This window comes from Aegilops tauschii, chromosome 4 (genome assembly GCF_002575655.3).
Source record: "Aegilops tauschii subsp. strangulata cultivar AL8/78 chromosome 4, Aet v6.0, whole genome shotgun sequence".
NCBI lineage: Eukaryota > Viridiplantae > Streptophyta > Magnoliopsida > Poales > Poaceae > Aegilops > Aegilops tauschii.
Window position 1 is genome coordinate 19,431,552 of NC_053038.3, and position 22,603 is coordinate 19,454,154.

Below are 22,603 nucleotides of genomic sequence, written 5' to 3' on the forward strand. Positions count from 1 at the left end.
ACGACCATGATTAGCACCGCACACGGCGCCACGTGAAACGCTCGCTGATCTACGGCGGGGCCACGCTAAATCAAGGCTGGCAGCTCAGCGGCCGGAGCAGAAAATAGAAGCCGCACTGCATATTCGATATAGGCATTTGGACCGTCGGATTCTTAGATTGGACGACATCCGTGAGAGGTTGGATCTGTTGGACCTATGCGCTATTTTTGGACTCCTCGTATGGTTTTTTGCAAATGTTGCAGAGTTGTTGAGAGCCGTCTGATCTAAGAATCCGACGGCCCAGAAGCTTGTATCATGGTAGCACCTAAAACTTGGTAGCACTGGATATTTTCCCGTTCGATATATTCGGATTGGGACGCGCTGCCTGTCCAGTGTTTCTTCACGCTCAACACGACGGAAGAGAAAGATAATGGTCGTCTCGTCTCTTTGTGAAAACTGGTTATTCGTCCCCTTTTGGGGGGCCGTCTTGACGTGCATGATTGCGTTGTGCCCATCTCATTATTCTTGACGAATTGAGGTAGGCCTTCTGCTGCCACTTTATACGAACAGCATATCACGGCCTTGATTAGAGCCTCCAGCAAGTGTGAAGTCATCATTCATTGGTACGCAAAGCTCATCTCCCTTTTTACACTGCTTTGTCAATGTTTAAGCTACGTGCTGGCTAATCTACTTCGCTCCTCAAAAATGAAAACTAGTCTACTTTGCACACCGGAATCGGGGGGCTAGCTGATCGGCAAAAGGCCGGATCAAGATTGTTTCATTATAAACACTGCCTCTTGCTGAACTGGCCACCGGACAACTGAAAGCCTCACGATTCAGGCTAGTCTGACAACACCTTGTGTAGTTAGCACCATTCAGATCCAGATTCTTCTCATCATACTCCCAAGCTCAGTTTGTTCTTCAAGTGGCTCTTCACTGTGAACACGCAAAGTTACTCAAAGTTGTGCGTTGATTTGATTTACCTTTACCTGACAAGCTCGCATATGTTCGCCATTTCCACATGGCAAGGAAATGTATGTTACACATGTCAGTTGCACGTGTGCAATCCGTTAGCTCATCCAGCTCCTCGGTCAAAATTTGACTGCTCCTCTACTGATAAATGAACATGGCCAATCGATGCATGTAATTAATTATTACGAGTTGAAAAGTCCGGCTCCCTCTGTTCAGGTGCATAATTCATCTTTATGATGACACGGTTTCCGTGGAAACCTAAATGCTTTATTTATTGTTAATTTTTTTTATAAGCACATCCAGCCTATGCATAACTAAGATGCACACAGCCAACAGCAACACACACAAATAAACACCGTGATCGAACAATTGCTGACACAAGCTCACACACAGTGTCACACACACTGCACTAGTCTCTCGACACGTTCCCGTACGTGGTGAACGAGTCGCACGCTCTTTATTCGGACGCGCACGCACCGTGGTTGGCGTCAGACGAGACGAAGCTCCGATGTACCATGCTCAGATGGAGATGCTGTTGGGGATGCCCTTGGCGGTGAGGCCGGCGGCGGCGCCCTTGTGGTCGGAGGTGTTGGGGTAGAGCAGCATGTAGGGGAGCTTGGCCGGGCCGTTGCGGTTCAACAGCTGCGGGTCGTGGTTCATGCCCACCACCTTGCTCTCGATCTCCACCAGCCGCTCGCTGAACCGCTTGAACACCTCCAGGGCCTTGGGGTCCGAGGTCCACTCCGGCGTGTCGCGCTGCCCCAGGTAGAGCTCGTCAGAGGAGTGTTTGGACAGCACCTCCAACAGCGAGATGCCGATGATGGTCTGGATCTGGCTGGTGATGGTGTGGATGAAGGCCCGCTCCGGGTCGCGCTCCAGCTCCGCGTACGCGTCCGTCCCGGGCTCCGGCATGCGGCGCCGGCTCACCGTCGGCCGGTTCGGGAGGAACCCCGCGTACGGGTACTGCCCGAAGTTGACCGCCGCGTGCAGCGCCGACCCGATCCAGATGATGGTGGTGCACGCCTTGGCCAGCTCCCCCACGCCCTGCATCCTCGGCCACCACGGCGCGTCCTTGAGGTCGCCGTGCCCGACCTCGCGCGCCTCCTTCCACCACGCCTGCAGCTCCGTGTCGCCCCGCAGCACGCCGTCGTCCGGGTAGTAGATGGCCAGGTACTCGCCCACGTACTGCTCGATGGCGTGCCAGATCGCCAGCCCGTCCGCCGCGTACGGGTAGTCCGACACCAGAAGCCGCACCTTGTAAGGGCTCGATAGGTCCTCCACCGCCATGCCCCTCTTGATGAGATCGTCGGGCAGGCCCTGCTCGGTGAACTTCCAGTCCTTGTACACCACCGACGACATCCCCAGCGCAAACTTGCCCGGGAACACCGTCATCTCGAAGATGCCGCCGGCGTTGATGAGCGTCTGCCGCGCCAGCGCGTTGATGGTCATGGTGTCGCGGTAGTGCGGGCTCAGCAGCTTGTGCACCGGGTGCGTCACGCTGAGGTGCCGGTTCGTCGAGATCACAAACGGCTCCATCACCGCGTGGGTGTTCAGCCTACACGTTTCAATCATAGGTCAGTTGTGCATCGACTGACTGAATCACACCGAGTCAGTGTCGCCATTGTTTTTCTTTTCTTTTTTGAGGGGTGTGTCGCCATTGTTTGGTTAATCCGTAGTGCACGTACCAGTGGCTGACGAGCTGGTGCCAGCCGGAGTCGTTGACGGCGACGTAGGCCTTGGCGAACTCCCACACCCAGCCTTCGACGCTGCCGCTCGGCACCGGCGTGTACACCTTGCTCTTGGCGATGGTGAGGCCGCCCTGGATGACGGGCTCGCTCAGCTCGATGGCGAGCGGCGTGAGCCTGCCGTCGCCGCGCAGGAAGAAGAGGGTCCTGGTGGCGTAGATGAAGTTGCCGGGCAGGTTGTTGACTTCGATCAGGAACGGCATGAACCGGTCGTGGTGATCAAGTATGTAGAGCCTGTTACTTTCCAGCGCCTGCATGCAACAAGCCAAAATTACTTAGACCTGCTCCCACCAAATCACAGTTGATCGCGATGGGTTGGCCAACTCGATCGTGTATATTATTACCTGCTGCACGGTGAGGCCCTCGAGGTTCTTCTGGATGTGTGCCGCCGTGATGGTGCTGGTGTGGTCACCAAACTTGCTAGGGTCAAGACTACTTTTTGGCGGGAACTCCTGCATGCATGCCGACCCAACACAAAGTAAGATTTGCGTGCTCTCACCATGGACAACATACATATTCTACACATAGTAACCGTTGACTGACCGTGAGACGCGTGATCATGACCGGGTTGACGCCGGCGAGCACCTCGCGGGCGAACTCCTCGTCGGTCCTCCACGCCTGCTGGTCCGCCTGGATGATATGTGGCACAGGGAGCTTCAGCAGCGAGTCGCCGCCCACGGGGAGCAGGTCCTTGATGAGCTGCAGCGGGAACTGCTTGCGCAGCTCCTCGAGGGCGGGCACCATGGGCAGCTTGATGCCGCCCTCGTAGAGGTTCATGATGTCCTGGAAGGAGTCGAACTCGCCGGGGGTGGTGTCGACGTAGGTGCGCACCGCCGGCAGGATGCCCTGCGTGATGGCCTTGATGGAGTAGCCCAGGAAGTCGGACGTCTTGAGGTGGCCGAACTTCTCGTCCCGCGGCACGTAGATCTGCTCCAGCAGCGACAGCCGGCTCTCCAGGCTCGGGTCGCTGGCGTTGGGCTTGCGGCCCGTGCGGCCGCGCCGCGGGTAAGGGTGCTCGGCGCTGCCGCCGAGGACCGGGCGGCCCTCGCCGAGGTCGTTGTAGACGTCGTAGCGGTAGACGCGGTCGTGCTCCTGGTAGGGCCCCTGCCGATCGTCGCCCCGCAGGTTCCGGAGCTCGTCGTCGCGGTACGGCTTCAGCGCCGCCGGCATCTGGCTCGGCAGGTACGTCTGTACGCGCGTAACATGGCAAGAAAATTTGTCATTTTAGACGAGCACTGAACCTGCAGGCCGGAAGCCGATCGATGGCTTGCTCATGACAAAAGAAGTACGTGAATTAGATGAGCAGTATAATCGCTTTTTCTTTCATGTGTTTTATGTCACCGTTTCGGCAAAGTAAACCGGATTGAGTGCTACTACCGTATCATGCAACATCTTTTAAAAGTTCTGAGGCGGCCATGTAGCGACCGAGGTCGTCCCATGGTGGTGGAGCCATGCTTGCGTTCATGTGAGCCCACGTACGTGTCTTATCTCAAAGAAATAACCCGGCAGCAGCAGGTCGCACACTTGGTCAGGCAAGGGCAACAGTTTTCTTCACCTACCACGGTGCCACGGTGCCGGTTTCATTCAATCTTCTGCTGCACCTAGCCATATCCTTTTTCTCTACCAACACGGAATAAATTCTGCACCTACTAATCTTATCTTATCTCAAAGAAGACTTAATGACCATGAATGACGAAGGCAGTGAAATGGAAAGGAAAGGAGAGGAAACAAGGGAGGCTCACAACTCACATCGTTGGCGAAGAAGACGCGGCTGTAGGTGTAGGTGGCGGCGGGGTAGATCCAGGAGTTGGCGACGAAGGAGAGGTTGCCGCGGCCGGGGACGTCGTGGAGGGTGACCGTCTTGAGCAGGAACTCGGAGCTGTGGTAGTTGTTGACGACGATGGCGCCGGGCACCCCCAGCTTCTCCACCTCCCAGTCGAAGGTGAGGCCGAACTTGGACTCCCCCGTCGTCAGCGACGGCAGGCTCGTCACCCACTGCTCCAGCTCCGCCTCCGCGCCCACCTTCCCGCGCCCGCCGTTGTCTGCACGCACGCACGCAGTTCGTTCGTTCTCACATGTGCTTTAGTTTACTAGTACGTGTCAACCTGATTGATTGTTGGGAGTCGAGTTCAAAGCTTTAGTTTAGGTTGTGATAGTTACTTTTGACGTGTGCTTGCTTGTTCTATTGCTTTGTCTCGAGCATCCGATGCTCTGCAAGCTCTGGTGCACGCACCATGCTACTATTGTCTCTTCTTTCCATGGCATGCCCATGCTCAGCTAAAGACGACCGACCGACCGAGGCTATCTCTATCTTTAGCCGATCGAGATACATCCATGCATCCATGGCCGACAACACAAATTAAAAGACATATCTAGTAAGGAGAGGAGAGGAGGAGGAGGAAGAGGAGAAGGGTGCACTGCTTACCGTGGTCGATGAGGGTGGAGCTGATAAGCTGGCAGGTGACGCCCTTGCCGAGGAAGTCGCCGATGCCGTCCATGATGGTGGCGCCGAAGTCGGTGAGGTCCAGCACGTTCTTCCTCATCAGCACCGCCGTGCCCTTGAGACGTGCGCTCTTGTTCGCGCCGGTCAGGCTGTCGATGAGCCCGCCCAGTATCATCTTGCTGCTATTTCAGTACCGTCGCTACTTCAACTGCACTAGCAGTGCCTTTCGGTGGAGAGCTGTGCGGAAGGAGATGGGTGTGTGTTGTGTGAGGGAAAGCGTGTGAGGAGGTCGCAGCGCGGGCCGGCCAATTTATAGGGGGTGGGGGTGCGGCGAGAGCGCGCGCGTGCCCAGCGCTGAGCACGGAGCTTCGTACACGAGTTTTCTTGGCCTGGCTGTTACGTGGATGGCGTGGCGCCTGCCCGCGCTTGTTGCGATGGATCCATCTCCCCGTCCTTTTCTGCTGCAAGCGGCGCCGGCGCGTAGCGGCTGGCTCGATCGGATCGGACTACCCGCAGCGCCGGACGGCGACGCGCCCGGCTCGTCTTTCGCATGGCGCGGTCCAGCTCCAGGGATGGGGCATCCGCGCACGTCGCTGCGACGAGGACATATTTTTGCGTCCGGTGCATTTGGCGGTCAAACGTACGCGTCGGCGACCGGCGGGGCGCGCCATACATACATGCGGACCGAGAGCGGCGACGCGTTGGTCGTGTGAATAGTTGGCCGAGTGGTGCATGCATTCCGTTTGTAGATAGCTGTAGGGTTAGGTTTTCGTTTGGCTTCGTCCGGGTGGTGGCCGCGCACTAGTGTCCAATACATCTTCCGCAACTCCGGTTCCTCCACGGCGGCGCTGGAGGCGGCATTATAGAGTTGGGGGACGTGTCTTCCCCAAGTCTCCATGGAGCGCCGGGATCTAGTGTGGGTGGGGGAGATTGGCGAGACGGCGGCGTCCATCTTGTTTTCCCTTTTGTTTCACCGGCTTCTCCATCCATACATGCAAGCGTCCTTCCGTCGCTACGACGAGGATATATCTTTGCGTCCGGTGGATTTGGCGGCCAAACGTACGCGTCCGCGAGCGGCGGGGCGCGCCATACATGCACGCGGGCCGAGAGCGGCGACGCATCGGTTGCGTGAATAGTCCGCCGACCGAGACGTGGCGCTACAACATCGTGGATAGCGAGGCCAAAGCTCGCGACAGGCGTGAGCGCGTCTCTCGTCCCGTGCGTCAGGATCGGCGCGACCGAGATGAAGATGGTGACCGCGGTCGTGGCCGCGACGGGCGCGACGCGTCCAGGGGAGGTCAAGACAGCGGTGCACGTGTCCACAGGAGCCTTTCCCGTGCGCCACGCGACGATCAGCGGCATGACCAAGACAGGGGAAGCAGGGATGACCACCGCGGCAACCGCGACGGCCGCAGGCGCGCTGCATCGCCGCCGCCCCCGCCGGCCGCCGCCCCTGTCCTCTTGGGCTCCGGCGCCGCCCCTGTCCTCTTCGGCTCCGGCGCCGTCTGCGACCCCGAGGCTTGCGCCCTGGAGATGGGTCGAGCCCCTCCGGCCACCGCTCTGGCTGCTCCGGTGGAGGCTCGTGGTCGCAGCCCGTCTAGGCACGCGCGCCCAGGCAGTGCCAGGCGGGACTCAAGGGACGCCCGCACTCCTCCGGCTTCGCCGCCCCTCTCCCCCAAGTCCGTGCTCCGCTCACCACCCCCCTCCAAGCGTGATGAGGCTAGGGTTGCTACAGAGGCCATTCAAGAGAGGAGTCCAGCACTCATTGAGCTTTGCTCGCCGGTCTCCATGTTGAGCCCCATCCTCCACGTCTCGCCAGTACGCCCTCCCGGCTTTGAGGCATCTCCTACACCACCCCTCCTCAGCAGTGGCCCCCTGCAGCGAACCCCGACATCTCCACGGGCTCGTAAACGTGCAGATGATGACGTGTTGCCGGCGGGGCTTGCTGAGCTGCTTGTGCCAAGCCTGGGGGTGGCTCTCCCGGAACCGCTGTTCTGTGCTCGCCAGCCTGCGCTCTTGATGTCTGCCCCGGATCTCCCTCCTTCCCCTGCTTCAACACCACCCAGGAAGCCGGCAGCCCGTCGGAAAACTCTCGCTGGCGTGAAGATCTCCAAGGTGGGTGGCCGCTCCCTGCAGAGGATCAGGCGCCCTGCTGTCCTCGCAGCAACGACGCCGGCGGCACAGGCGGCTGAGCAGTTTATTGGCCGCAGCCTGGGCATCATCAAGAACGGGCAGGACGTCACCACTGCCACCCTGGATGCCTTCGCTGTAAAGTTCAAAGAGCAGCTTCCTCCTGATGTAATTGTGGCCATGAGAGAGTTCTTTGAGCTAGACAATGGGGCTGTTACAGCGGTGGAAGATGCTCTGATCGAGCATGGTGGAGCGGGGGTCCTCGACGCTGTGGGAGCAGATGTTGCCGCGGGCTCGCTGGATGTGAATGCCTGAGGTTTAGATCATGTAGTAGCTGCTGCTGGGTGCATTGTTCCTCATGTTAGTGCAACATCTGTTGTTTTGTAAGGGTCTGTTCCAGTTCAAGGGCAATAGCTCTGTTTATGGAAGAACTACAACTCTGTACGTGGTTTGTACCAGTTCAAGGGCAATAGCTCATGTTAGTGCAACTCTGTACGTGGTTTTTAGTGGCGGCCCTTCGTCCATTTGGTCTTGTGCTAGTCCATGCTTCCATCTTGTTCATGCTTGTGTGCGCCCCCATCATGGGCTTCATCCAAACCTCCAGGGCCACCTTACTTTCCAATGACAGTACAACCGATAAACACAATTAGCTGGAATGTGCGGAGGCTTAATTGCCCAGACCGAAGAGCTACTGTTAAAGCAACGCTTGCCGACTCCTCCTGCCAGCTTGTCTGTCTTCAGGAGACTAAGTTGAATGTTGTCGACAAATTCATCGTTGCGTCACTTGGGGGAAACAGATTGGGTGGCTTTGCCCAGCGTCCGGCGAACGGAACTAGGGGCGGTATCCTATTGCTATGGGATGAGAATCTACTTGATGCTTCCGACTTTGTCACCTCTGCATACTGTATTTCTGCCACGTTCTGTATACGTGCTTCTGGCTCCTGCTTCAAGCTCACTTCGGTCTATGGCCCCACTGATTCCTCGTGCAAAGACGCTTTTTTGCGGAGTTTCTCAGCCACAAACCACCTACGGATGTGGCTTGGTTGGTTATCGGGGGCTTTAACCAAATTTACCGAGCCAGGGATAAGAACAAGAGGAACGTCAACACGAGCAGAATTAACCGCTTCCGCTCGACGCTTCATTCCTGTGAACTCAAGGAAATCCACCTCCAGAACAGACGCTTCACTTGGAGCAACGAACGCGCCAATCCCACCTTGTGCAAGCTTGATTCCTTCTTCTGCAATGCCGAGTGGGACACCACTCACAACAATCATTTGCTACATGCCCTGTCATCTTCCCTCTCTGACCATTGCCCTCTGTTGCTCGCCGACGACAAGGGCCCTAGGCGCCCGCGTACATTCAGATTTGAGAATTTCTGGGTATCACTGCCCGGATTTCACGAGGTCGTTCTTGATGCTTGGGCGGAGAGGGTGAGTCATTCTGAACCGTACCAGGTCCTCCACCATAAGCTCAAAAAAACGGCGCTCCGCCTTGCTCAGTGGAGCAAGCGTATCTTCTCCAAGGCCAAGGTGCAGCTCCATGCAGCCAACATCATCATCCTTCGCCTGGACATTGCGCAAGAGGAGCGCCTGCTATCCCCGGAGGAGCTTGACCTACGCTCTAGGCTTAAGAGGCGCGTGATCAGTCTTGCGGTTCTAGAGAGGGCAAGAAAGAGCCAATGCGCTAGGATTGCGAACCTGAAGGATGGGGATGCTAACACAAAAATTTTCCACCGCCGCATCAACGCTAGGAGAAGGAAAAATCACATCCATAGGATAAAAAACGCACAAGGCTGGGTCACCGACCATAAGCAAAAAGAGGACATCATCCATAACCACTTTGCCGAGGTCATGGGCAGAGCAAGCACGAGCTCTGTTGACCTTAATTGGGATGAGCTTAATATCCAGTCGCATGACTTGGATGATCTCGGTGATCCCATCACCGAGGATGAGGTTTTGGCGGCCATAAAAGCAATGCCGGGGGACAAGGCTCCCGGGCCGGATGGCTTCACGGGCATCTTCTTCAAACGTTGTTGGGAAATTATTAAGCATGATCTCATGCGGGTCATCCAGAGCTTTGACTCGCTCCACACATCCCACTTGCAATGGCTCAACTCTGCCAATGTGGTGCTTTTGCCCAAGAAGGAGGGGGCGGAGGGCGTCTCTGACTATAGGCCTATTACTCTTGTCCATGCTGTGGCCAAGATTATCGCCAAGATTCTTTCCCTGCGGCTTGCCCCTCACATGGACGTTCTCGTCTCCAATGCCCAAAGTGCTTTCATAAAGAAGAGGAGTATCCATGACAACTTCATGTATGTGCGCAATTTTGCGAGACGGTTGCACAAGCGCAAGACTTCAGCCCTCCTCTTCAAGCTTGACATTAGAAAAGCTTTCGACTCGGTCAAATGGGAATACATCCTAGATGTATTACAACGCAAGAGGTTCCCTTGCAAATTCCGGAATTGGATCGCCGCTCTACTGTCATCTTCCTCTTCGCGCGTTCTCCTCAATGGGCTTCCGGGCCCCCCGATCAAGCACGGCCGCGGGTTTCGTCAAGGGGACCCAATTTCACCTCTACTGTTCGTCCTTGCAAGTGACCCCCTTCAACATATCCTCGACATCGCAACTCACAAGGGCATCATCCATAGGATACGCGGCCGCGGCGTCATGATGAGAACCTCCCTCTATGCGGACGACGCGGCCATCTTCATGGCCCCAATCAAGCAGGACATTGATAACCTCTCAGTCATCCTAAGGGGTTTCGGCGAAGTGACAGGACTCTGCACCAACTTCCGCAAGAGCTCGGTTGTGCCCATTCGATGCAGCCACCTTCCTCTGGAGCATATTCTGAGTAGCATTCCGGCGACCCGCGCCGCTTTCCCAATCAAATATTTGGGCCTCCCGCTCTCAGTTCGACAACTTCGGAAGGTCGACTTCCAGTATCTTGAAGACAAGGCGGCCGGAAAATTAGTAACTTGGGAGGGACAAAGCATCACAACTATTGGGCGCACTACCCTTGTCAGATCGGTCATCACCTCTCAAGCGGTATTCTCCATCACATCTCTCATTGTGCCAGAGGGCACACTTCATAATATCAACAAGATTGAGAGGGCCTTCCTCTGGTCAGGGTCGGACAAGACGACCGGCGCAAAATATAAGGTCAATTGGGACATGGTCTGCAGGCCTACGATCTATGGAGGCCTGGGCATCCTCAACACCGACAAGTTTGCTCGGGCCTTGCGACTAAGGTGGCCATGGTACGAATGGAAGGAGCCTACCAAGCTTTGGGTTTGCTTGGGCAACCTATGCACCGAGGAAGATATGAATTTCTTCAATGCCTCCACCACAATCATCGTTGGCAATGGTGCAAAAACACCGTTCTGGGACTCCCCGTGGTTGCTTGGTTGCAAGCCCAAGGATATTGCCCCCCTTATTTTTCAAGCCTCAAAAAGGAAGAGATCGACGCTTCGTCAGGCCCTTCGAGGGAACGCTTGGATGACCCACATCAAGCATGACACTATTGTCTCCGTCGCACACATCCGGGAACTTTTCTCGCTTTGGGCTCTTGTGCATGACTTCCGTCTTGACGATCACGTTGAGGACGACATTGTTTGGAAACATGCTGATGATGGGCAGTACTCGGCGGCCACAGCATATAAGGCGCAATTCCTTGGCCTGACGCACTCGCCCATTCACCACATGGTTTGGAGAGCTTGCCCCCCCCCTAAGGTTAAATTCTTCGCATGGTTGACCTTGCAAGACCGGAACTGGACCGCCGACCGGTTGGAGCGGCGTGGTTGGGATAATTGTGGGCTTTGCCCGCTTTGCAAACGTGAGCAAGAATCGGGCATCCACCTCTTCGTCAAGTGCCGCTTCTCCATTAGGCTCTGGCGATCGGTCATCGACAAGTTTGGTCTTGTGCATATGGACACCTCCGATTGGCACCTTGAGGATTCCCTCATGCAATGGTGGGATAGAAGGACCGACATGCGAAACCCCAATAGACGAGCGATGGCCTCCCTCACCATGCTCGTCTCTTGGACTATTTGGAACGAGAGAAACGCGCGGGTGTTTCGCAACAAGAGTGCGCCGCCGCCTATCCTGCTCCAAAATATCGTACTCGAGGCAAAACTATGGGTTACGGCAGGTGCTAAGAAACTAGGGCGTATTGTTGTACGAGAGTAATTGCCATGCCGTTTTGCAAGGGCGCTTGTAAAAACTCTAAACTCTATTCTCCTCTTATTTAATGGATGAGGCAAATCTTTTGCCTCCGTTTCGAAAAAAAAATAGTCCGCCGAGCGGTGCGTGCATGGGGCTGAGACTATGTTTTGTATTGCTTCCAACCGTTATATGACCTTTTTTTATTGAACACAACACAATCATAGACGCTCATTTTCTGATGCTGAGGGCAAAACTAATTGAGCGGGTGGCAAGTGAGGTATACCGGCCGTCGCAAGGATGGAGGCCGGGAGTGTGAAGGCCGGGACACTGAAGATGTGCTTCGGCTGGAACTGAACATGTCCTTCGGCTCTGTCTACCATTTGGACTCCATCCCCTGCAGTAGCGTCTTTTTCTGTTATTCTGAACTTGTCTGGCTATTAGAGTGGCTTTATTTTGGGGTGTTTTACCCTGTAATATGGTCTTTATTTGCGGGAAAATTTATTACTCATGTAGCAAAGCTACTATCGAAGTTACAGAGATTAACAACCTCATCAGGTCCAGAGCCTAGCCACACTATAGTGCGACTCGAAGTCCTACCAAAAACTGCCAGCATTTGGTTTACATTATTTTGACTACGCCGTATGTGAGTAATACAGGATTTTAGATGTCATCTAAACTCCTTGCGCTTTTGTTTTACTTTGGACCCGCCTAGCAGTGCTGGGATGCTTTCGTGACCAGATTTGATTTCGTTAATGAAATCGGAGGGATGTCCATCTTTTATTTTAAAAATATATATAGACGCTCATACACACACATACACTCATCTCTATGAATGCATGCAGGCATACCCACCTCCGAGATATTATCGGCGGTGGTTCGCCATCTTGAGATTAAGATTAACATGGTCAACATAAACGCATCATAGTCGATGTGAACGTTTTCTTAAGGATTGCCACTTCGTGGCAGTGGCTACCTCAAATCTTTGAGTTGAGGGAGGTGTGCGTGTGAGGTTATATTATTTACAGAAAGGTGTGTGACTTTTGGTAAAAGCAGTACTTCAAATTTATGTGCATATTTTTGTTTACATCTCTCTGGAGAATTTTTGTTTGCCCATATTAACATGCCAGCTCTAGAAAAATTTCCTGCTAAAATAGGTTAGATTACGGACAAGCAAAGGTATAAAAGAATAAGTAAAGTTTTGAGGACCCCACAAAAATAAGTAAAATTTTGAGGAATAGTAGGATAAATTGGACCCGGATCGAACGTACACTGAACACGAGCGGCGGCGGAGAGAGACACGCCACAAGGCTACAAGCACTAGGCCAAGAGCCCATCTACACTACTGTACTATCTTTTTTTTTGAGGGAACGACTCTACTACTGTATATATTGGCACCATAGTACATACTCTCCCCTTTCTGGTTTATTGGGCTCATCTCACTTTTTAGGGTTTTTCATTTTATAAGTCTTATTTTCACTTCTTTCCATCACATGTTCACATTCCGAGGCACATTAAATTGATGCATGCAAGGATTAAAAGAAAAGTGACCAATGCATGTAACCATTCCTACTCATTTAGTGGTCACTTTAGTTAATGCGGATTAAAGTTTGAGTAACTACGAGATATATTCCTTCACTCATCTTCTACCTTGGTCGATGAGATTTCATATTAAGCCTTATAAACCGAAAAGGAGGGGGTACATACCATGCACGGCGATAATACTTCTGGTTCCCAATCAATGAACGAACTGAAGTGTCAGCTAGTAGTAGTTGCACTTGCTAACTTCTCGTCTTTAATGGCACCAAAATTCATTTGTAAATATGGCAACGAAATTCCATTATATTGAAACATTATATTGACATCTTTTTGGGAGAGTGATTTTATTGGCGTATGCTATATCCACTAAAAGCACAATGGAGAACAAACTAGAGAGATCACACAAAGGTTCTCAAAGAAACAAAAATGCCATTGATTTAATGGAACCTTTTATTTTATTCATTCATTTTGAGTTCAATGGAACCTTTTTAAATAAATAAATCTTCATATTTTAGCTAAACATATCATAGGCAAGTAGATTATCATGCATGTACTTAGAAAAATCACAACCTTAGATCTAACATGTCGGCTACAACCGATTGAGCCTCTAGCTCTTACATTCTGATATATTTTTATGTCATAGAGTCAATATCACGAACCAAAGATCCACCAAGACTTGAGATTCATTTTTCGATTCTATGTATGCACTGATCTAGAATTATATACAAGCAAGATAAATTGTTTTCTAGAGACAGAAGAGTTGTTTTGTATTGATAGAAGAGGATGTTAGGGCGCAAAATTTTTATCAAAGGCAAACTAACACAATGGTCTAAGCCGCCGAAAGAAAATTGGAAAAAGGAAAGGAAAAGAGAGGATCGCACTGGCCCCAACAGAGACCTGCTGGCCCCAACATGGAGTAAGTGTTTTGGATTATTTGGCGGTGGTAGTCTTAGAGAAAATCGATGCTATGACCAATGAGCAGGAGGCTAAAAGGTGTGGAAAATCATTGTGCGACAGTGAAGCAATTATTGAATTAGTTGAAATGCATTTCGTGAAAATAATATAGTTGAAACAGTTCGAGACATACGAGACATGTTGTCAATTACATGGTTCTCGGTTGCACCCTTGTCAATTGTACCTCTAGCAACTGCATTCAGAAGAAACATATAGTTAAGGTACGTGATACAATAGAAATAACGGAGCTGAAAACCATTTACTCTCATCGCAAATAACTAACACTCAACCTTTATAGGATAAACATGCACCTGTTAGAAAGACGCATAGTATAATCTAGCTTCTTTTCTCTGCATTTGTTGGAAAGACACACAATGCAACCGAAATAAGAAAACAAATTATTCTCTTCACAGAAAATAACGGTTTACTCAAATATTATAGGATAAACATGCACTCGTTAGCAGGACAAATAGTATCATCCGACTTTTTTCTTTGGGAGAGTTTATAATGTCGGCAGGGTAGGGGGAGGTTGAGGGAGCACTTGAATGAGGTTTATATGATTATAAATCGTCAAAATCATGCATGTACCGTCCAATAATATAATTATTTGGATAGGTAAGTAGTACAACCTATCAGCCGGCCAGATCGACCGGTTTTAATTTCATGAGGGATCCATTTTTCGCGCTCTGCTATCATCTCAATCAACCAAGAAAAGTAAATTGCACGTACTACATACCTTCACGGTCTTCATCATATAATAAGAAAAAGGCATGTCGTCCTTCATGCATTATCTGGCTATGGAAAAGGGTAGTATAGGAGTTTTCCTTCTTTTTATTTTGCAGGGATACAAGTTCGTGTCATTCACTGCCTCACAGAGTTCAAAAGTTGGGAATCGTAGGTGAAAGTTCTCACGGTTTCGAGTGTGAAGTCAAAACTTCCGTCCAAAGAAAAAGAGTAAGGACATGAACAACGGAACGATTGGAGTTGATGAAAGTTCATTTCCAAGTGAGAGGGAGTACTTAGGAAAAAAAAAATACTGCGTTCGAGAGCTAAAATTTACCTGAAAATCGAGCTCCCAGGTTGGACACCCTCAGGTAGAAATATTAGTCCTGACATGTCAATGCTATAATAATTTGCTCAACAAAACTCAAATGTCCGTTAAGTGCAAGGCATACGTTTGTACTTTTTAGTTCTGTGCTGCCTATGGTGTAAGATCTCCTTTTTTCTTTTCTTTTCTTTTTCTGCGGGTGAAGATCTCCTTTTTTTTTCTTTATTGGCAAATCTGTAAAGATGTCCATGTAAAATGAGAAAGGAAAACATACATGTGCACACTCTCATCGTGCCGGTACGTGCATTTCATGGGAGTGCTCTGGTCCTGTTGAAATTTTTGTTAGATCTGCCATAGTAGTGGATAAATATGTCATGTGACGAGATCTCAATCGATTGAGATTTATAAGGTGACTGAAACTTTAAAGCCTCCGGATTTGCATCCAAGGGCTGGTGTTTTACTTCCCAATTTCCCTTTGCTTTCGGCTGGATACGGGTCAACAATGGGCTGTCCAATATGGGCCTTTTAGCTACGACATGTCTATGCTAGCAATGGGTGCAGAACTTCGCTAAGATACACGCGGATGCGGGAGTTCGAGCTCGAACAGGAGGAACGGCATAGCAGTCTGTCAGGACAGCCATGGTAATTATCTGGGAAGTTCTGCCCTCGTTGTTCGAGGTGTCTGTGATCCTGCAACTTTGGAGGCCATAGCCCGTCGCGAGGCAATTTCATTGGTGGAAGACCTCCAAATCCACAACTTCATAATAGCTTCAGACTGTAAACAAGTGGTGGGTGACATTTTGAAGGGCAACCAAGGTGCTTACGGAACGATTATCAATGAAATCAAGTCTAGATCAGCTCCTTTTTCTTGTATCTGTACTTTTGAGAGTCGTGATGTTAATTTTGAAGCTCATAGATTAGCTAAGTTTGCTCTTACTCTAGCTCAGGGGCATCATGTATGGCTTGGCCAGCCGCATCCAACTTTGGACTTTGATCAATAAAATGTGGCTTTACCCCTAAAAAAACTTATATTACTTTAACATTTCTAAAAAAAGTATATTACTTTAACAGAAAAACTAAAACAGCAGTTTACAAAATAAAGAAAAACTAACAAATATTGAAACTAAATTTTATCTATAATCAACAGAATTTCTGGAGTACTTTTACCCTGATAAAAGAAGAAATAAGTACATGACACTTCAGTACAGCCGTAATTGTGATCAAGATTTGCAAAAAAAAAACAAGGAACAGTCAACTGAGGATTAGCAAATCCTAGATTTAAAATGATGCGAAAGTGAGCCCGAATTCGGTGTATGGGCTACAATGAGTGCAATAAAATAATTTAGGGGAGAGGATTTCACTTCTAATACAACAACAGATGCTATACTTGACTGTTCTTGGAGTCCTGGCTTGTATGCCACCCAGTACTTGCTACAGTTATTAACTTTTAAGTTCAACTTACATGTATAAGTTTCATCTTACAAAGGTCCACAGTTTCACACTATATTACACATAAGAGAGGGCAAACCAAAAATGGTCCAAGCAGAGAAGTAGGTGGAAATCATCAAATGGTATGTATACTCACCTACACACCAATACCCCTGCATATTAGAGCCTGCATCTAATGGCCTGCTTGTCGCTGCTCCCACCTAAGGTCCTCCGAGAACTCCATCATAGCAGCTCTCGGATCGCCGTCTGTGACGGACAGGTAGTACTCGGCAGTTCCGTCGTCAACGTGCAAGCTCCGCCTCACCGACTCGAGAATCCGTTTGCTTCGCCTTTTTGCAGCTGCAGCGTTCGCCAAGGATTCTGCGTTTCCATTCGGGTGGCCCTCGGGATAGAAGACCGCGACCTCTCTCTTTGAGTTGTGATCCATCTCAATGTAGCATGTGCTACCCAGCAGGATTTCTGGATCACTGATTGGTATCAGAAGCCTCTCCCTTGAGTAGATACCGTGGTCACTCATCATATTGTTGAACCGTTTGATATCGGTCACCTGCTTGAAACTCACAGAATATCAGATAAGGTTTGACGAAGAATAAAGAAGGTTTGCTCACACATGCACAGTACAGCTGTATAACTTTCTGAAACAGCGGAAATATTTGCCTGGAATGGTACAAATTACCAGCTTTCAGCCACTCGCAAATGAAGTAGCTGAGGATACCAATTGTTTTCAAATTTAAGTTGCATAGACAGCTTTGTCAATAACAGTAGTCCAAAAAGTCTGAACATGTGTGTGGTCAATGTTTTAGATTAACTCTATATCAGCATCATTGAAGATAAAAAAAGGGTTATTAGCTGAAGGTGCATGGGCATTCTACAGCCTTGCCTTACTATCAATTGTGGCAACATTATGGAAACCAAACCTCAAGAGCTAGCTCAATTACTTTGAGACCTAACAAAGTAAGCCACTACAGCCGTACTATCGATTAGAACATTCAACATTTAAATTGATACAGCCGAGCAACGAGTATTGGCAGAACTATGGAAGCAGTGTATCTATTCTATCATCAAACGTTGTATCATGAGCATTATCAGATAGCCAACGATTAAAAGGTGATGAGCTATGCCAACAACAACGGTGGTGAGTTCTGCGACAGTGAAAACGTTGACTGTTCTTCATGATCAGAAATTATTGTGGTGGCTTGCAACTTTTCTTCATTTTACCTTAAGACTATCTGTTAAGCAATCACTCATGACTTCCATAGTTCTAGTTCAAGTTCCAAGAAATCTATGTCGTGATAAGAACTAAGAAGACATAGTCTCGCGTCATACATGTTTGCAGTATTCGATATTATGGGATTTGATACTAGTACGGAATCTGCCAAATTCAGTATGGGTTGGTGCTGCTTCAGAAACCAGAGCAACACAAGGTACGATTCAGCTAACAACGACAGCTGAAGACTAAGCTTTAGACGGGGAGGGCAGATGATACCTGGACGGAATACTTAAGCGCGACGCCGGGGACGGTGTCCCCGCGCCGGACGGTGTGCGAGAGCGCGAAGCGGGCGAGGGAGGCGGCGCGCCAGAAGGCCCTGGTGGCCGGGTCGCCGAGGACGCGGCGCACGCCCCAGGGCGCGCGGAAGGCGGCCTCCAGCACGGCGCGGTCGGAGGCGACGGCGCGCCAGAGGCGGCAGACGCAGGCCGCCCGCGCGACGTCCGCGGGCGGGAGCCGGTGCAGGACCGCCCGCAGGAGGTCGCCCGGGAAGTCGCCGCCGCTCATCGGGGACGGCGCCTCCGGATCGGGTTCGGCGGGGGAGGAGGCGGGGAGGGCGTGGTCTCCGGCGCGGCCGCTCATGGCGATCGGGAGGAGGTGGAGGATCGCGCGGGTGGATGGGGGAAGGAGGCGAGGCGGCGTGTGCGGACGGGGGAAGAAGGCAAGGCAGGGGAAATGGAGAGATGTGGTTGGCGCGCAAGAGCGGTGCGTGCACAGCTCGCGGACCGCACCACAGCAGCCCGGCGTTGCGCCGCAGAATTCCTCCACGCCTTGTGTTATCTTTTTCTTTGCCAAGGATAAAGCGGATTTTATTTCGTCTTCCTTGCCCGGCTTTTTTTCTGTTAGGATTTAAATTAATTCTGTTATTAGAGATAATCTCACTTGTGTAAACGGACGTCGGTTGCCACAGGCACCCGTTCGACATTCCCACGACCCCCACGATCGGACGCATCCGTTCGTGGCGACGGTTTCCTATGTATATAATCCTCATGGATCATCAATGAAACCGACTGTTCGATCAGATCATTCTTTTACACGTTATCAGCACTTGCCTTTGCACAGAGCACGCATAGGCAAATCACGCCGGCGACAGTCGCCGAAAAAGAGAACCAAAAGGGAAGAAAGGAAAAGAAAACTTCGAGAAACAATCCAATGAAGAAGGAAATTTGTTTAGTGGACAGTGGTGCCTCTAACACAACTCTAAGGGAAGTTAAATACTTCCGAAGTCTCAAAAAGAGTAAGGGAAGTGTTATGACAATTGGTGGTCATGACACGGTAATTGTTGGTTCTGGTCAAGCCACATTTACACTCCCGAATGGTACAAAACTTGAAATCCAGGAGGCTTTATTGTATCCGGATTCAACTCGTACCCTGTTGAGTTTTAAGGATATCCGCATGAATGGCTACCACATTGAAACTCATGAAGACAATGCGGTTGAAAGCCTGGTCATAACTCAACAGAAGGGAACCGACAAGGAAACCCTTGAGAGACTGCCTGCTCTATCTTCTGGATTGTATTACACATACATGAAGCCAGAGCAACATTTGGCATACAAAATAATTTTTCAGAATCTTGACAAGTTCAAGATATGGCATGATCGCCTGGGTCATCCTAGTGTGGGGATGATGAGAAAAATTATTGATGGTTCAACTGGACACAACATAACGGTTGCTAATTTTCCCAAATCCTCGGATTTTGTATGCACTGCATGTGCAACTGGGAAATTAATCACAAGACCTTCATATCTGAAGATCAAGAATGAACCACTTAATTTTCTTGAACGCATTCAAGGAGATATATGTGGTCCAATTCAACCGTTATCAGGGACCATTTAGATATTTTATGGTGCTCATTGATGCATCAACAAGATGGTCCAATGTGTGTCTATTATCAACAAGGAACCATGCTTTTGCAAAGCTGATCGCTCAAATCATTAAACTGAGGGCAAATCATCCTGAACACAGGATAAAATCCATCAGAATGGATAATGCTGCTGAATTTAGTTCACGAGCATTCAACGATTACTGCCTAGCTTTGGGCATAACTGTGGAGCATTATGTACCATATGTACACACACAAAATGGTCTTGCGGAATCACTTATCAAGAGGATCAAGTTGATAGCAAGACCATTCCTACAGAACTGTAATCTTCCAACATCTTGTTGGGGACATGCGGTATTGCATGCCGCGGAGTTGATACAAATTCGACCAACTGCATATCATACGGCCTCCCCGTTGCAGTTAGTACGTGGAAATCAACCAAGTATTTCCCATCTTCGAAGATTCGGTTGCGCTGTGTACATACCGATATCACCACCTCAGCATACATCGATGGGTCCACATAGAAAAATGGGGATCTATGTGGGGTACAATTATCCGTCGATTATAAAGTACCTGGAACCTCTAACAGGGGATCTATTTACAGCCCGGTATGCTGATTGTATCTTCGATGAGGACAATTTTCCGGCATTAGGGGGAGAAAAGAACCACAAAGAATGCCGGGAAATAGATTGGAATGTCAAAGGCATTCAATCCTTAGATCCACGTACGAATGAATTTGAGCTGGAAGTTCAGAAGATTATTAGTTTGCAAAATATTGCAAATAATCTGCCAGATGCATTTACTGATTATAAAGGTGTCACTATATCCCATGTTCCTGCTATGAATGTTCCAGAGAGAGTTGAGATATCTCATAAGACCACTCAACCGCCCAAGAGGGGGAGAAAACTGGACAAAAAGGACAATGCTTCTCAAAAGCGTCCGCGGGAAATGAGGATCCCTCAAATAGTAAATGCAGGTCAACCGCGAGTTGATATTCAACCTAATGTTGAAAGACACCTGAAGGATGTTATGCATCCAGAACCCAGCACAACTGTGCACACAAATTTTGGTGCTGGGACATCGGTACACCTTGACTCGATTGTTGTGGAAAATCACGATGAGTCAGAAGGTATTGATGAGATTTCCATCAACTATGTTGAATCAGGAGAATCATTCAACAGAAAGACTACAATTGTCGACATATTTTTCGCCTTAAAGATCGCAGATGACCTGGCATTGGATCATGAACCTAAGTCCATGGCAACACGTTGTTTGGTGTCAAACAACATAAGGTGTAATCACCACTTCTCACTAGTGGTGACCTTACCACACGGACTGAACATTGTCTTGTCCTAACTATGAAACAAATGACAGTTTATCCTAACTAATAACAGATGACAATATAAATTATTAAGAGCCATATGACTGAATAGGGGATGCTAACTAGGTGGAAGTCCATCCTCTTCCTTTTGTGTTGCTTCTTTTTCTTCTCTTGTGCTAATGCCTCTTGTTCTTCTTCAGATCCTTATCTGGCCTTTGTTATCCCACATTGTGTGAGCACACTCCAACCTTTTGTCCTTCCATGCTTCATTGTCAAACGCCTCCACGTCATGGTCGGAGCTGACCATATCATCGAGCATCACATCTCCTCCTCCGGCACAAGTTCACCACAACCCCATTGTAGGATCCAGTTATGAAGGATGCAACATGCAAGAACGAGCTTAATCTGGGTAGGGTAAAGGTGGAATGTCTTCTGATCTAGGATCTTAAATCTATTCTTCAGAGCTCCAAATGCCCTCTCAATTGTAATTCTAAAGCTGGAGTTTCTGAGATTAAACAATTCTTGTGGAGTCCTAGGTATAGTTCCTACCAGAGAACTCGTTCAGATGGTGCCTAGTTTTCCTGAAGGGTCGAAGAACACCTGACCAACATGCATAGCCAGCATCTCCTAGTTAGAAATTGCCATCGGGGATATTGATGCCATCAGGTCTACTCATGCTGTGACCTAGAATTTTAGCATCTTGTGATCCTTCTCAGCTAGCTAGCACATCTATGAACTTCAAATCGAAGTCAACAGTAGAAAGAACATTCTAGCTTGTTTAGTGCTTCCTCCCCCTATATGTTGCAGATTGTGACCTTGGCACTCTAGTAGTGACATGAGTACCATCTATTGCTCTGATGCAATCCCGAAATGACATGAAGAGATGGTTTTATGGCTATAGGAGAACAATACAAGCATGTCAAGGCATAAACTACGAGTAGTGCTCACCTTGAAATATGGATACCGTTGTGGGCTAGTGCGAATCTTGCTAGGAGTTTGCCCGGTGGGTGACCTGATCATCTCTCCTATGAGCTCCCCCCCAGCATACAACACTTGCTTGAAATACCTGGAAATGGTCTTCACTGATCTCCTGAACGTGTTGTGGATCACCCTGAACCTTTGGCTATGACCACAACATGGAGGAACATGGCAACTTGCTCGGTGGTGTGGATGCTATCTTCTAGCAGCCCCCTGCTCCTAAATGTCTGCACAAGCCTCGCAAAAGGAGCTCTTTTTATTCGAAGCATCCACATAGACTTTGTGTCGTTGCAGCTGTAGATGTAGTTCAGGTTCACTATCCTCTCCTGATCCCGGATTAACATTGGACCATACCGGATGACAGGCTTGTCATTCCGACGAATAGCTCTCTTATGGACCAACAAGATCCAAGCCTGAACCACAGCTATCGGCGATGCTGCCTGAACTACAAGCTTCATTCGTTCATTCACAACATAAGCGACATCCATGGTGCGGTCAGTAATGGCGCAATTGACCCTATATCGTCCTAACAAATGACATAACAGAGGGGCTGGGTTTTCTATGTTGCTTACCAGCTTCGGTGTTGGGGGTGACATGGCTTAGACGAGAATGACCAGACGAAGTTGAAGAAGAAGGGGAGAAGTAGCTGGTGCTGCCGGAGAGTGATGTTACTGTTGGAAATATGCCCTAGAGGCAATAATAAATGGTTATTATTATATTTCTGTGTTCATGATAATAGTCTATTATTCATGCTATAATTGTATTGTCCGGAAATCGTAATACATGTGTGAATACATAG

The 22,603-nt window shown here is 49.7% G+C and overlaps 2 protein-coding genes and 1 pseudogene across 2 annotated transcripts; all 3 read right to left on the reverse strand.

The window, feature by feature from the left end:
- Window positions 1–1,181: 1,181 nt before the first annotated feature.
- Window positions 1,182–5,540, reverse strand: LOC109781224 (linoleate 9S-lipoxygenase 1). Its single transcript, XM_020339824.4, has 6 exons — window positions 5,122–5,540; window positions 4,446–4,738; window positions 3,240–3,884; window positions 3,041–3,148; window positions 2,637–2,947; window positions 1,182–2,506 (listed from the first exon to the last, which is right to left on the reverse strand). Exons 1-6 carry the CDS (start codon window positions 5,312–5,314, stop codon window positions 1,471–1,473), a joined length of 2,586 nt encoding a protein of 861 aa, XP_020195413.1. The 5' UTR covers window positions 5,315–5,540; the 3' UTR covers window positions 1,182–1,470.
- Window positions 5,541–16,322: 10,782 nt separating this feature from the next.
- Window positions 16,323–18,459, reverse strand: LOC109781223 (F-box protein At1g55000). Its single transcript, XM_020339823.4, has 2 exons — window positions 17,903–18,459; window positions 16,323–16,963 (listed from the first exon to the last, which is right to left on the reverse strand). The coding sequence occupies exons 1-2, from the start codon at window positions 18,263–18,265 to the stop codon at window positions 16,589–16,591; spliced, it is 738 nt and encodes a 245-aa protein (XP_020195412.1). The 5' UTR covers window positions 18,266–18,459; the 3' UTR covers window positions 16,323–16,588.
- Window positions 18,460–21,022: 2,563 nt separating this feature from the next.
- Window positions 21,023–22,292, reverse strand: LOC141021617 (uncharacterized; annotated as a pseudogene).
- Window positions 22,293–22,603: the final 311 nt, after the last annotated feature.